The sequence below is a fragment of the Agrilus planipennis genome, unplaced genomic scaffold (assembly GCF_000699045.2).
Source record: "Agrilus planipennis isolate EAB-ADULT unplaced genomic scaffold, Apla_2.0 scaffold11, whole genome shotgun sequence".
Lineage (NCBI taxonomy): Eukaryota > Metazoa > Arthropoda > Insecta > Coleoptera > Buprestidae > Agrilus > Agrilus planipennis.
The window spans coordinates 480,851-496,426 of NW_020440736.1; the positions used below are offsets into that span (position 1 = coordinate 480,851).

Genomic DNA, 15,576 nt, shown 5'->3' on the forward strand with positions numbered 1-15,576 from the left:
ACATATATATATTCATATATTATTTTAAGTATAGGTATTAATAAGTAAGTAATTGTACAAACTAGTCTACAGTCTACGCTAATTGAGCAGCCTCTATGCGTACCGAGACACGCAAATGATGAAATAACTCAACATAATCGTTACACATAAACATCGGCAAGAAAGCTGCAGAATATCATCGTAAGGCAGTTTGTTGTCGTTGTGGTGATAGTAGATACAGATACCTATACAATATTTTCATAATATATGTACAGGTGTCATGGTACAGTATAGTATAGTTATAGTATAGTATAATCCCGTTATCGTAATTAGTAACCCCTCCTCGTATAACACTAACGAAGAATATGTAGTATAAAATAGAGATGCTTCAACGAACATTTCGAATATTTTTTATGAGCATTGTCGATAGTAAGTATTCAGTTCGTTCATAGTGCCATTTTATTTTTTTGTACGTTGGACAGTTCGTCTATGAGGCCATAAAATTGTCGCGGATTGTAATTATTGTTGAAAAGAAAACGAGCTGAGGAAGAATATTATTACAGGACGTAGAAGAAGATGCGAGCGTATCTATGGGGTTCGAGGATAAACGAGTCACGGCGACTTGCTCTGGGACGAGAGCGAGTCCTGTTCCCGAGACGTTCCCGCCGGACTCGTTTCAAGTCCGTCGTCGGGAACAGTAGCTTGAAAGAAACGGTCCGCTTCACACATTAGGTTCGCACTAGAACAGCACTGACTTGCATGATCGGTAGGACCGCTTGCGGCCACGGCAGCGGCGGCTGCAGTCGCTTCGTCCATTAGGATCACGGTATTCTGCTCAGTGTTCGAGCCCGATACGACCGGGTGCGAAATCATACCGAAATCCTCCTGATCGAGGGTGAACATGGGCGTGCTCCACCTCGGGATCGCGCTAGAACGCGGAGTGCCTCTCGATGTACTCACGTTGGGAGAGTACATGCTCAGGTTGGTAGGACTGATAACGCCAGACATCCCGCTCATAGTGGGGTAACTGAAGAGCTGTAACAGAGTATAGTTAGGTCCTACGTCACGTATCTCCCCGCAAGCACTACCAACATGTCCCGGCTGGGCGTGGAAGTGGTTGAAAGAGTAATCCCGGCTCGGAGAATAAGGACTGCTCGTTGGTACCGAGCTGTTACGCTGACTCGGCGATTTCCTTCGATCCTGGTTGCCCGGGCTCAGCGGCGGAGACGAGCTCAGCTCGGGCACGTCGTTTGCCGGAGACGCTTCGCTTCCGGGGGGTGTTATACTGGCCGGAGGGGAGTTCGTGCCGCTCATGTTCACGTCACCCGTCGACCGGATTATCGCCACTGGTCGGGCCATCGGAGGCAACGGTGGCGGCGGTAACATTGTCGTAGGGAAATACTGCGATTTCGGACTCCTTGATATATTTGGTTGCATCTGCAACAAAATCTATCTGTTGACCTGATCTACGGATTGGTTCTTCAACTTTCGATATTTTTTAAAAACTATTGACGTAATAATTCCGTAACTCGTAAAAGACAAAATTGGGAAAATCCCAAACGAATTCGATAATTAATATGTAAAGTAAATTGCTACCGTGTTGTACATGTTCTTACGAAAATAACGAGACGACAGTAATGTGGTACACGTTAAGAATATTTCTTGAAGAAAGAAGAAAAATTTTGGCATGGAATAGTGAAGCGGGTGCCAAGTTCAGCAAACGTTATCTGTATAGGTGTTAAAGAAATGTCACGAGTGTTAGACGCCATTTGTCTAAAATAACAACGAAACGTTGACCGAATTATCAACTAATCTGCGCAAATGTATGTTAAATACTTACTTGTACACCCTGAGAACTGTTATCCGTTTCTTGGCATACGAAAGTAACGAAATCGGTTAACGTGTCATGACCGTTCTCGGGATACTTCACTTGATTTTGGTGATGCTGATGAGTGTCAGGGCTATGCTGGTAAAATAATGTACTAGGGCTCGCTACTTGGGAACTCGTCGATACTAACGCTGTATTTTGAGGCATTGCTGAAATGGAAAATTACATCCTCATAAACCTTTTAGCATTTTTTAACGCCAACCTTACAGTAACACTAAAAGGACCGCGCTAGGACCTTACGAAAAATTCAGTAGATATAATTAGAAATCCTTACGGAAGAATGCAACTTTAAGAAACCATATCTCAAAAAAATCAATTTTTACGACTTAGCGCCCATTTAGACTTTTAATCTACAGGTCAAGAACTACGAGAACTCAAAGTTTCAAATAGTTCGACACAGGCTCATTTTCCGTAATGATCTAGCGGGGTCCTTTAATAATAATCATAATAAATAAATACTTAAAACGACGGAATTGCTTTTAATATTCATTATAATATACGAGGGTGGATTGATAAGTTTCCGGCCTAACCAAGAGATGACGCCACTAGGCCTACCTTGAGGTGACATTCTATAGTACCATCCTTGGATAGCTTGTAGCTATAGTTTCAGCCCGATCTCCTTGCTAGTGTAGGTTTGACAGCACGCTGAACAAGACGCCTCTGTGGTTTTCGTAAAAATGGAAAAGCAGGAAAATCGTGCTGTCATCAAATACTTTTATTTGAAGGGGTTAACGCCGAAGGAAATTAAAAAAGAGATGGACTCAACACTGGGGACATCCTCCCCGTCATATTCAACCGTTAAGCAGTGGGTTTCCGAGTTTAAAAAGGGTCGTGTGAGCACCTCTGATGGGCCTCGCTCAGGACGCCCCGTTGAGGTCACAACTCCAGATATGATCGAAAAAATTCATCAAATAGTGCTGGGAGACCGCAGATTGAAAGTGCGTGAGATAGCTGAGACCTGTAAGATGTCATATGAACGTGTGCAACATATTTTGCACCAACATTTGCATATGGAAAAGCTCTGTGCAAGATGGGTGCCGCGTTTGCTAACAGTCGACCAAAAATTGATTCGAAAAAACATTTCTACCGCAAATTTGTCATTGTATAAGCGTAATCCAAGCGAATTTTTGCGTCGATTCGTAACCGTTGACGAAACGTGGGTCCACCACTACACTCCTGAAACCAAAGAACAGTCTAAACAGTGGATTGGACCAGGGGAACCAACTCCAAAGAAGGCAAAAACAATTTTTTCGGCGAACAAGGTTATGGCTACTGTTTTTTGGGATGCAAGAGGTATTATATACATTGATTACCTTGCAAAGGGTAATACTATCACTGGTCAATACTACGCAGACTTATTGCAACGTTTGAGCCACGAGGTGAAAATTAAACGACCTCATCTGGCGAAGAAAAAAATCTTGTTTCATCACGATAACGCACCAGCGCACACGTCAATCGTTGCGACGGCTAAAATCAACGATCTAAAGTTTGAATTGATGCCGCACCCTCCTTACTCTCCAGACCTAGCCCCGAGTGACTATTTTCTGTTCCCTAATCTCAAAAAATGGCTTGGCGGTAAGAGATTTGCGGACAATGAAGAAGTAATCGAAGCTGTAAATGGTTATTTTGAGGAGCTTGACGAATCAGTCTATAGAGATGGCATTAATAGACTGGAACACCGCTATGAGAAATGTATCAGCCTTGGAGGAGATTATGTTGAGAAATAAAAAAAAAAAATTTTTAAAAACCTTGTTTTTCTTGGTCAGGCCGGAAACTTATCAATCCACCCTCGTAGAATTCAATTAATTATTTTGGCCTGTTAGCGTTTATTGGATTTTTCTTTTCTTTTCCAAAAGACCCAATCTCTATACTTTGGGCTGATTATATATTAGGATAAAACTATCACCTAAAGTTGAACTATATTCTAATATTAACTACTATTATTACTTTTACATGTTCATTTAGTCTAGTCGATAAGATTCTTTCCTGTTTGGCCAATATAGATTTTGCTTCGCATTCTCTACAAATAATGTTACGCACTTGTGATTTTTTATTATTTTCTATTTCATCTTACTATCAATACCAACCAGAATTTAACATAATTGGCAAAATACTGTAACGACTCGATATCAAAAGAAATTTGCAAATTTTTGAAATATCGAAACTAAAATTATTAAATAATCCTAAAGGTGTTTGTAAACTTTTAGAAGCTTTCAAATTAAATTATAGCAAAACACTTTTCGTTTTTCACAATGGTAATAACAGTAACGGAACTACTTTAAAATGCATTTCTGTCCTTTCTTGCACTAGAGGTAATTGATCAAGCGGAATGAATATCAACGACAATTGCGTTCGATTAAACGCGATAAATATCTAATGTCACGTTTAGATTTTCCGTTCGAACAAGAAACTGAATGGACGTTTTCCCATTTGAATCTGGAAAAAATAATTTCTTTGCGTAGGTGCCAGACAATGAATGAGCGAATTAGTTACCACAGTCCCCGATGTACCTAATTATTATTCTTGTACATACATTCAAAGCCGTATCTTTGACGAATGCATCACAGCAAACTTCCTTGTTTCACATACACTAATGGCGAATTAAGAACCGAACATATAGCATATGTAATCATCGAAGGGTGGCATCATCTTTTGAAAAATACAACGCGGTATGGTGGTGAATTTTCGTGATGCAAACACCTTCAGTGTTTAAACGAATTTTTTAACGGGAGCATTTAATAGATAGACTGCCAGAACGAAGACATGAACCATTAACCACCACGGTTAATGGTTCATGCATTCATGTAACTATCCAGTGCGTCTCTAGTCCAAACCGATCTTGGTTCAGATAACGGAAGGTCGAAAACTAGACCGTCAAAAGTTTTTTGAACGTATAAACTGTTGAAATAAATCATTTAAAAAATATCCTTCTGCAGACAACAAAATACGTTTGAGCTTTCAGCGCTACCCCTATCAAAGAAACAAGCTGGCCGGCCGGCACAGCATGTTATTTCAATCCAGTTAAAAGCTTCATGCATCCGAATGCAACAAAAAAATAAATCGAATCTCACTTTGAAAACCTCTGAAACCTTTTTTAATCAGAGCAAGAATATTCAGACATTTTGTGACTGAGAATTAAAATAGAAAATTGGAAAAAAATGTTTTTTCTTGGGTCTCGATCCGGACACCACCTAAAATTACTTGCCGACCCTGCAGGTGGAATTTTCAGATACATATGATCGGAAAAACTATGCTTAAAATGAAGAAATGACGAGAAAACTATGTGTAATTTCTATGTAGGGCCGCAAAGTCGTTTTATAAAGTCTTAATGAAAAATAAAAGGCAGCAAATTAAAAATTGGCACCGAATACTACGACACCTTGACTTGAACTAAACAGAAAAAAGAGGTGTGACGTAAAAAGCCAGCTGACGATGAGATATTTTCGATTTTTATTTTTAGGCTAACAAAAACCATTTCTGTATTTCCCATTGGGTACGACACTGTTGTGTCGCAATAATTATCTCTTAAGAATATCTGTCGCTGTCTCAACTTTTCCTGAACTCGACTGTATTTTTCTTGGGTATATTACAGGGTTTTATATACGCGATTTCTTCGCCGTTTGTGAACCGATTTTAATGATCCCAGTTAAATTTGAACAAAATATTTCACCTATAAAAATAGGAAATTAGGGGATGATTCTCGTTTTTTTTTAAGACTGTACGTATAGAGAAAGTATTGAAGTCCGTTTTAATTAAATGCTTAATTGAATTGATAAAAGTGCACATTTATACTTTCGAAACAAAATAAAAAGACATGTTCGTGTAGTATCTACGTATTGCCAACGTCAGTGATCAAAAATAGACGTGCAATAACGGAATAAATTGCTTTTATTTTTATTTTTCTCGATCTAGCGACGTACCGTAGGGATACATGTTAAGACGTTTGTTAGAATTTCGAAAAAATTACATGATTGATAAATATGTGATAACTTACAATATGTAGCAGAAACGACCATAGTTTCTACAGAAGTTGGACGATCAGTAGCAACTGCTGCTCCTTGATCCGAATAACTATTACAGTAATAACCAGAATGTTCTACTTTCACACTATTTATATTGGGTTGTGGTTCCGACATTTCTTGTAAAATTGAAGCTGAAATGAAGGAGAACAATTAAAAACAAAAAATAGTTTTCGAATTGAAATAAAACTTACATTTCGATAACCTCCACAGTTCTTTGGATGAAAATACCCCTGTTGCCATTATTATGTCGTTACAAACTACCCCATTGTACGGATTATGCGTATATCCTGCAAAAGAAACGGACTTTATTGATTGTGCTTCCAATGCAGATGAATTAACAATATAATTTATTACAGAACATTACGTTTTAACTATGACTGCAACTTTAAAAATAGACAAAAAAATGGCCCACTGACTATTTATTAATTGCTTACAACACTGGCGATTGTCTTTACTATTACACCAAATCTTACCAAGTCGAACTCGTTCTGTAATAAATTACTGCAACAGGGGTATTTATATCGTAAACTCAAAGAAAAGCAACTAAAGACCTTAGATATCAGGCATCGATTTTTATATGGTACTTATTAGTTTTATTATTATACAATTTTCGAATGTTTATGCATGGGTGGTTAGATTTTTTTTGTTTTTTAATAATGACTTGGTAAGATTTGGAAGAGTTTATGATGTAAAAAACTGTTGAGGTTTTCTTAATACGAAATAGAAGTAGGTTTGAACAAAACGATACATTAACACTTAAAATTACCTTTATTTTTTCGTTCTTCGTCCTTTTTTGTGTTATTGTTGTTATTATAATTAACACCGCTCAGTATTTCTGTAAAGAAAAGTCAGGCTCAATATTGTATAGCAAATACATTTAGGTATACGTGTATAATTGCGCGTAGGGACACCTAAAGGAACAAGTTTAGTAAGGCTGCTTCTGCATGCTCCTTTTTTTACGATTCGTTTTATGATTTCTCGACAAAATATTGAATCAAAAGAACGCCTTTTTCCACTATTTTATTTTCTTACTATCAATTGTAAACCACCTTTAGCACATGTGGATTTCTGGCTGGCATCTGTTGGCATCGGTTCTATTTAAAAATTCCAACGTATTATTTGTAAACGCCGTTGCATAAATATTTAGAAATTCGACGTTTTCCGTATCTATATCTTTTTGTTTAAAACATAGTGACCGTGACCTAGTGGAGTTCTTATGCCAACATTTAATAATAATGACAAGTGGAACTTAATAAACTACCGTTCAAAAAATGTTTAGCCTATATCGACATTATTTTTTTAAATCTTGTACTTCGCAGCTAGATAAGAGGGCGTACCGCAAGGATCGGTTTTAGGACCCGTCCTTTTCACGTCGAAAACATGACTTATAACTAAATTAGGAAAATTAGTGAGGTGAAAAATGCGTAATGTTATATTTAGGAATGCTACAAACAATTTATAATTCGCAAGCCAAAACAACAGTTTATGAATCGTACAATTTGATGTACTTCCAATTGTTTTCAAATTCTCAAGACACAACGTCGGAATCGTCTGGACATTTGACAAGTTCATTGGCATCATATTCTACTTATAGGTACATACATAACACAAGTGCTCGATGGCGTAACAAAGTTTACTTTCTATATTTTCAAAAAGGATGTAGATAAACTAAACAAACTTACCATGACTGTTGATGAAATTAGCCAAATACAAATCCAGTTCCCTAACAGAGACGTTGATATGGTAGGGATTCACACACAATCCAGGTTGAGAGCATTCTGGGTTTTTTTCAAGTCTCTCCCCGTCCGTGCTCTCCAACGGGATCGCTTTGAAAAGGATAACCATGACGAGGTCAAGTCTCCACACTTTGTCGGCTTGTCTCAAGCAGTCTATCCGTCGCATTTTCCCCTTTTGATCGGGATTCGAGAGGACGCACACCGCCGGCCTCTTCCCAGTTATGCTTAGGACGAAATCTTCTCTGCACTCTTGGGTTATGTCTTTTCGTAATTTACCTAACAATCTGGATGCCCACTTTTGTTTAACTTCAGCCTTTTCGTTCTAAAACAACCGAAAAGTTGTTGATGAAATTTTAACCATTTGAAATTTCCATAATTTCAAAATTGTCTTTGGAGGTTCCGTTATTACTCATATTAAGGCAGAAATTTCAAATTTGGCATGGTACAAACATGAATCCTCACAAATAATTAAATGATTCGTAATCCCTAAATATTTACAGAAAACTTTTAAGGAAATCTTTTTCAAATCATATTTCCGCTAGAGCTATTACTAAAAATAAAGTTCAAAACTATCATGTTCCTCCCCTACTTCTAAAAGTAAAATTCAAAAGCACGTATTCTTCTTTCTAATCGCTTTAGCCCAAAAACTCTATAATAAGTATTAATAATTTTGTAAATATTTAATTCATCCGTAATCCTCAAAAGTCTTCAGCCAGAAAACTGATTGGACACGCATCACCACGTCTTCCCATCTTGACCCGAAGTTGGCATTTCTCCATGAATTTTTAGTGGGATAAAGATAATTTTCATAAAAACTATAAGCTCTATGTTATTTTAATATTTTTTTCTTTAAATAGGCCTCTGTTAGAGAACGACCTTTTCCAGAAAATAAATTATCATACTAACAAGGACCTTTTTGGACCTCTACGTTTGGGATTTGATATAATTGAAAAACACTAAAGTCATGTCATATGACATACATATGTTATCATAGAGAATAAAAAAACTACCTAAAATTTAAAAATTTTTATTACTTTATTGGGCACGTAGTTTTCAACTCCTTTAGTCAACCTCGAAACATACTGAATGATACCGATGGTCTCTAACTATATCAATCGTTTTCTTACCTGAAGGGCATCCTTGCATTGTCGTTCCTCTTCTAAGGACATTCGTTTTTCATGTTTTTTATAGTATTTCCGTTTTGCAGCTTGTAGATTAAACCAAGTGTACGAGAATGACTTAACAAAAGGTAGTAAAGCCTCAATGAAAGGATGGAACTCGTCCTGCAGTTAAACCAGCGTTAGAACATTCGGAATTTATTAAATATTGACTTCGACACTCAACAATACAACAAAAAAGCACATGCAAAATATGCTTCGCTAACGCCCATAAAATTATCTCAAATATTTCATTAACTTAGACTTAGAAATTAATAATTTATTATTATAAGAATATTTTAATTCGATATAATGAATCTAAGATAATGTAGCCTCGAACCGAGTCGAATTCTGTGTGCTTTTCTAACGTTTGAGAATAGAATTTTATTTTTAGTTTTATTTGTTCGTTGAAAATGCGTAGTATCATTTAATTTTCTAAACTTAATATACCTATATAATATGAGCATTTCCGTAAACTACCTCGTAACTACGACATAATTAATTACGACTTTTTTTAGTACAGCATTTAGAAAAATCATATTTTGCTCCGTTAGATTTTCCAGTCGAAGTACCTACAGGTAATCAGTTTATAAAATAGAATGTACAGTTAGAAACGTCATACGTAATCCACTAATTTTAGTCAAGATGTGCTTCTATTAATGAAGTCAATCGGACAGAACATATTTTAGTTTTGAACAAGAACAAACCTATCACGAAAATACACATATATCTAACAACGGTCGTAATAATAAAGATCAAAAAAGCTTTTCAGTAAATAATAGTTTGGCATGGATCCATAATTAAAAAACGTTTTTAAAATTTTCATTGGTTATCTTATTCCATTCTGTCTATTATATGCGTATGTAGCGTCATTTTCAGTAGTTTCAAAATTACGATTTGTTTTGTAGTATTCGCCCAGATTGCGATGTTCTTGATGAACAAATACCGTATGGTAAAAGAATATCAAAACATCCTATCTTGTCTGCACCAAAATTACAAAAAAAAAATGTACATACATACCATCAAAAATGATAAAAATGAGAGTTGAATTCGCTGTATACAATAGTTATCAAAAGATGGAAGATACTTAATGCAATAGGTATAATATTTATGTTATGTCATCAGTTTCTTCAAAAACTCATATGAGATAGGTACTTGCTCGAAAATACTTACCTACATCGCATATACAGAACAAGTAAGTACAAAGTTGAATGCATCATATGCAGATATTTGGTATTCTTGATATGGCGTTTGCGAAGCATATTGCAAGTGCCATAACACAGAAAAATAAAAGACATAAAGAGACGGTAAAATATGTTAATCCGGTAAAAGTTAAGAAAGGGTAGGAGAAGGGGCTTAGCTGATGGGACGTGATGAAAGAATATGGACAATGAACGGGCTGCAATGCAAGTCTCCAGCAGCGTTGCCAATTTCGGTATTTCACCCCCAATTAAACATCTACTTAACAATGCAGACTACGCAAAGACTAAAAAAAATGATAACACCGAATCAGCATTCTCATTACGGAATTTCCATTTCTGTCTGAGTCATCGAAAACTTTAATGAAATAATTGGAAGTGGTCTGTATTCTGTCGAAACTGCCAGAAGCGGATCGCGATTTCGATCTTTTTGGATCTCATCAGCGCGTCACAGGCAGCTACGACAGAACACAGACCAACTTTTACCTGCTGTCTTAACTGCGGGTTTTAGAAAATACTACAAATGGCGCGGTAAACGCCATCTGTAGCACGATGCTACATTTTAGGATTACGTATGCTCCAAAAACGTTTTCAGCAAGTTGATATCCACACAAGTGGACCTCGTTGGAGCATACGTAATCCTAAAATGTAGCATCGTGCTAGAGATGGCGTTTAGTGCGCCTTTTGTAGTATTTTCGAAAACTTTAATGTTTCTTCATTCCAAAAAAGATCATGAACAGAAAATGTCTGATATTACTAAAGAGATTTTAAGGTCATAGACGTTTGCTGATTTTGGGAATCATATTTTGCTTAATTTTTTTTTTTTTGAGGATGAATCCCATTTATAAGTTGGCAACACCGTTTTCATTCGCGACTGAGGCCATTGCTATATCGGCCCCCTATCACGTATCTCTTTGCATGCACTACAGCAACTGCATCACATAAACAAACTGTCGACAATACACCGATTAAGTACGGCGCATTTCAATGGGGCTAACATCAAAAAAAAAAAAAAAATTATCCTCAGCACTGCATTGTAATACGGAACCCTGCTCTGTTCTACCAATTTTTTTTAAATACACCAGCTCGTGAAAATTTTTTCTTTAAATTTTCCACTCGACGTCAGAAGTTACAAAGGTGTCTCTAAAGTCACTCTTCGTTGTGAAGTTTGGATAATAAAATCACCCCTGATTAGTCGATTTGTATTCTTAGATACAATTTACATTGAAATTGAAAGGTAAATTATTTTCAAACAACTGAAGGAAGACCAAATTCAAATCTCATCCTGCAGTAGTTACATAAACTATATTACGTGTAAAAGAGTAATCGTAAGTAATTATTGGCCATTAAACTTGTTGCGATTATCGTATTAACACTGTTTTGTTGGTTTCGAAAATATTTTGCTTGGCAAAAACGTTCAAAATAAACTTTGCAGTATAAAGCAATAACGTATAGGTAACGGATACAACAGATAGTAGAGCTAAATTGAAGAACGATTTTGAAAATTCATTCGTTCCCCTGAAGATTAATAAACTATGTGAGTACTTTAATGTCTGGTTTATTGTTTTTAAATTTTCACTAGAAATCATATAATTATTTTGTAATTAAAATTTGGCGAAGGCGCCAGACACAGGATACGTTTGACATTCAAACTTGTGTACTTATAATTATCCTTTTTTACTAGTTAATACCAAACATTGGCCGATTCCTTGGTGAAACAGGATTGAATTTAAATTCTTATGAAATGTTTGGTACTGAGATTCTATTTTATGTTCTAATTTTAACTCTCTAGGTAAAAACATAAATAGTCGCTTGATTTATATAATATATGAAAATATACCTTTCAACATCAAGGCAAAATGTTTCGAGTCGCTTTTATTTTAAAATTGTGACAATTTTCATCTGTTACACATTGATTTGAAAATGTAAAAAAAAAAAATTCCGTTTGTCATGATAGCAAAACTTTGTTGATTGGAAAAGCCGAACTCATTTTCCAAAGGATTTCGTTTGATCGATACTAACACAACGAAGTTGGGAAAAAGTATATACATATATATATGAATTATATTATAATGCTTTTCTTGCGTGGGGGTTGTTTACAACATGTTTACGAAGAAAGTGGTCGATTTTTCCCTTTTCTAAAAATTTTATTCTGGATTCGAAAGGATAATAACTAATGATTCCTAAGGATTTGAAAGAAGATTGATACTTATGTATAAAAGATGAAGAAATGTAAATATATATATGTATTTAGGATGTTTCGTGTAAAATTTAAAAGAAATAAGAATGTGGTAATAGTGGTTGAAGGTGTAATAGGTACAATAGTTATCCTGAGCGTGTGTAGTGCGTGTGTCGAGCGGCATAGCTGTTGGATATTTGCTTTAAAATTCCGATTTATTTATATCCAGATATTTTTAGCCGCTAGCAAGGAAAATACACGAAGAGCCGAGCAGCAATAGCAAACAGCAACATCACAACAAAACAGGTACGGCTGTGCAATAATAATAATAATAATAATAATACTTATAGAATAGTACCTACTGATGATAATAGAAAAACAAATAGAAATAGATAGAATAACGAGAACACCATAAAAAACATTTCATAAGATACTTAACAAGAAAGTAAAAACCAAGTAAAAACGAAAATTGAAAAAAGTTAATTAAGAACATCGAGGGCCGGGAAAAGCAAGGGTTGGACGCTGCCTGAGGGGCATCCGTCACCCCCGCACGGCCAAGACAGAACACTGAGGAGGTTAATCATGTTAATTACATATCACGCCGCGGGGGGAGTGGGTAGGGTAGCAGCGGGTAGGCACCTGTCCCGAGGACGGCATCTGCAGGTACGAGGACACATCGGGCTCCACCATGCAGCTGCGCAACGAGTCCGGGATAAACATTCCTCAGGGTCACCGGCCTAAGACCACCAACAAGAAGAAGAAGAAGAAGAGGACGCCGCCGAAACGCGCGTCTCTTCCCATCACCAACGGCGCCCTTCGGCGCTCCCGTAACTCCTCCTCCGCGTCCTGCTCCTCTTCAACACCACAACACCAAACAAGAGCGACAACAACGTGTCCTTCATCGATCTATTCCTCGCACTAATGCGCACTGCAGTCACTACGTCGTCGATACCACCCGATACCTTTTTATTTCCTTTTCCTTTTTCCCTATCCAATCTATTTCTATCTCTCCTAAATCTTTCCGAATTTCCCCTCTTCTTCGTCTTTTTGCTGTATTAATAGTCAAATCACTTAACAGAGAGATATTCGATGACACGATAAATCGACGCCTATGTCGGGAAACGGCACGCAAGTTATTATATATTACGGAACGAGGGGGGCTCTTGACGCTCACCACGACATACGAGGACCACGACGACGCCGAAAACCCTCGTCCATCACATGCCTACTACTACACACGGCGAAAACGGCGGACGGCGGCGAAAACGACGCCGACCGACGACGACCACGACAGCGACGTCTAATAGTTGAATCAGATGCGCGCGTCCCAACCGACCGACCAACGACTATAAATAAAAACGACAGCTCCGACGCTGTGTTTATATATAGAGTGACGCCGCGTCGTACATCGCACACGCATACGCCAATTTTACAATGCACGCACACACTCACTCAATATACAAATTTACTGCTGGCTGGGCTCTCCAACTTTCAAGTCAGTCTCATCATCACAGGTTTAGCAATGGGATAGCGTAGGTTTTATTAACCGTTTGCTGGTTCACCTCCTGCTGTTTGTGCGGCTTTACTATTTCGTGATGGAAATGGAAATGGAAATGGTACAATGGCAGATAGCGAGAACCAATTCAAATGCGATTTTATTATCGATGATAAAGAGAAGTTGCCCATGGCGCGCTCTCGCTAGACTCGGAGACTGTAACACCGCGCTACACGAGCCGGCGACAGAGACGCGACGCGTCGGACAGAACGACGCCGACGCTCGCTACCAGACGCCGGCATAGCGACGGCTCGCAATCGCGCCGCCACCTAATAACGATCGTTGGAAACTAAACTCTGAACCTTCTTTCCGTTATTATCACATACACGCATCACCGCATCAACACATCCATTGCAATTTTTATTTCGTCGAAAAATTTTTCAAAACGCTACAAAACCCACCAAAAACTTTTAACGAATCTTAATGATTCGTGAATCCTGTTCGTTCGATTCAGTTGGTTCTATTTTCTTGTTCTTAAGAAAAAGGTATAAGCCTTATTAGATTTACATACTCACATAATGCGTAAAGTTAAAAACCTAATTGTAATTCTGATTTTTCTTCATACGTTAAGACAATTTACGTAAAATACGATATGATTCGACCAACCGAAACAGGTTGGTAGGATACCTTCTCGAACATGAAGGGTTAGTTAGATACATATTAGAAGCAGAAACAGAAATTAAGAGGAGTGAGGTGGACCTAGATTAGATTACTGTTCATAAATAGTTAAAGATGTGGGATGTTCTTGTTTTTGTGAAATGCGAAAATTAACTCAGGATTGGAAAAAAGTGGAGGTGCGTGTCCAACCAGTCTTAGTACTGACGACCTTTTTTAGGGAAATGAATAATTACAATTCTGATTTTCTTGATTCATTAGGACAATGATATGATTCGACCAAAGTACTATGAAAATTCGGAATAAGCCAAGCGTTTCAACTGATTTAGTGTTACTTACTTAGTCATACAAGAAATCGGAAAATTCATAGTTATAATTCTGATTTTCTTGATACATTAAAGCAATTTCTCAAAAATATGATACGATTCGACCAAAATGCTATGAAATTCGGTCTGCGAATCTTAAGATTTCCCAATTACTGAAACAATTGTTGGGAATGTAAATTATTTAAAAATTTCATAAAACTGAATTTCAACCAAGTAAAAGTCATTTACAAAGCGAATTGTTTCGTCGTAAATTATGTATGACCGCGACTAGTTTAAAGAAAGGTGGTGGAAATTGTGATTTTCTTGGCGTATAAAATAAGTAAAAAGTGTAGTTGTGAGTTAGAAATCTGGCCGGTCATTTGAGGAAGTCGAGAAATGTCGCAACAAAATCCGTTACGATCAGCCTTTAATTCCTATTTCCACGGGATGCCACTTTTAGAATCAATCTGCCTGCACGACACCTGGTCAACTGTATAAATAAACTGGGATATGCATGTGTCTATTCAAGGAACAGTTTCTCAAAGACGTTACGTTATTATTCGTACGACAATATACATATATCAAAAGGCATAATTGGAGTATACTTACGTAGAAAAACCGACTTCAATAGGTATACTTCGTCTATATGTACAAACTTAAACTAAAAAAAGTTAAAAACGGGAGTCATCCCCTAATTTTCCGCCCTTAGGGGCAGAATGTTCTCTCCAAATTAATTATTTCAAAATCTTACTCTGGTTCTGCAAATATATTAGTGGCCTTGCATTAGGATAAATATAGATAATTATCGCTAACCATGGGTTTATATTTATCTGATTTTAAAGAAAGAAAAATAAATTGGAAAAAGAAAACTGATTTATCCTTATTAATATATAGTAAATAGGTAGTAAATAAAATAGAAATAAAATTCACAAAGAATCATT

General features: G+C 36.9%; 1 protein-coding gene across 5 annotated transcripts; it reads right to left on the reverse strand.

Annotated features, from left to right (window-relative positions):
- Positions 1-8: 8 nt before the first annotated feature.
- LOC108733828 (nuclear factor 1 X-type) lies at positions 9-13,911 on the reverse strand. Of its 5 annotated transcripts, none has more exons than XM_018465151.2 (9): positions 12,800-13,909; positions 8,753-8,908; positions 7,572-7,947; positions 6,656-6,724; positions 6,081-6,176; positions 5,862-6,020; positions 1,820-2,016; positions 1,072-1,416; positions 9-1,014 (listed from the first exon to the last, which is right to left on the reverse strand). In XM_018465151.2, the coding sequence occupies exons 1-9, from the start codon at positions 12,878-12,880 to the stop codon at positions 592-594; spliced, it is 1,902 nt and encodes a 633-aa protein (XP_018320653.1). In that variant the 5' UTR covers positions 12,881-13,909; the 3' UTR covers positions 9-591. The 5 variants fall into 5 exon arrangements, with proteins under 5 accessions (XP_018320653.1, XP_018320652.1, XP_018320656.1 ...); XM_018465155.2 differs by having other exon boundaries at positions 822-1,014; positions 1,068-1,416; XM_018465150.2 differs by having other exon boundaries at positions 9-1,416; positions 12,800-13,910.
- Between the last annotated feature and the right edge of the window lie 1,665 nt (positions 13,912-15,576).

Coding starts and splice junctions, on each gene's coding strand:
- LOC108733828 (XM_018465150.2), bottom strand. CDS start 12,880: ATGTTTATCCCGGACTCGTTGCGCAGCTGCATGGTGGAGCCCGATGTG. Junction 8,909..12,799: donor AGATGCCGTCCTCGGGACAG/GTGCCTACCCGC, acceptor GTTTAACTGCAG/GACGAGTTCCATCCTTTCAT. Junction 6,021..6,080: donor ACTGTGGAGGTTATCGAAAT/GTAAGTTTTATT, acceptor CCTTCATTTCAG/CTTCAATTTTACAAGAAATG.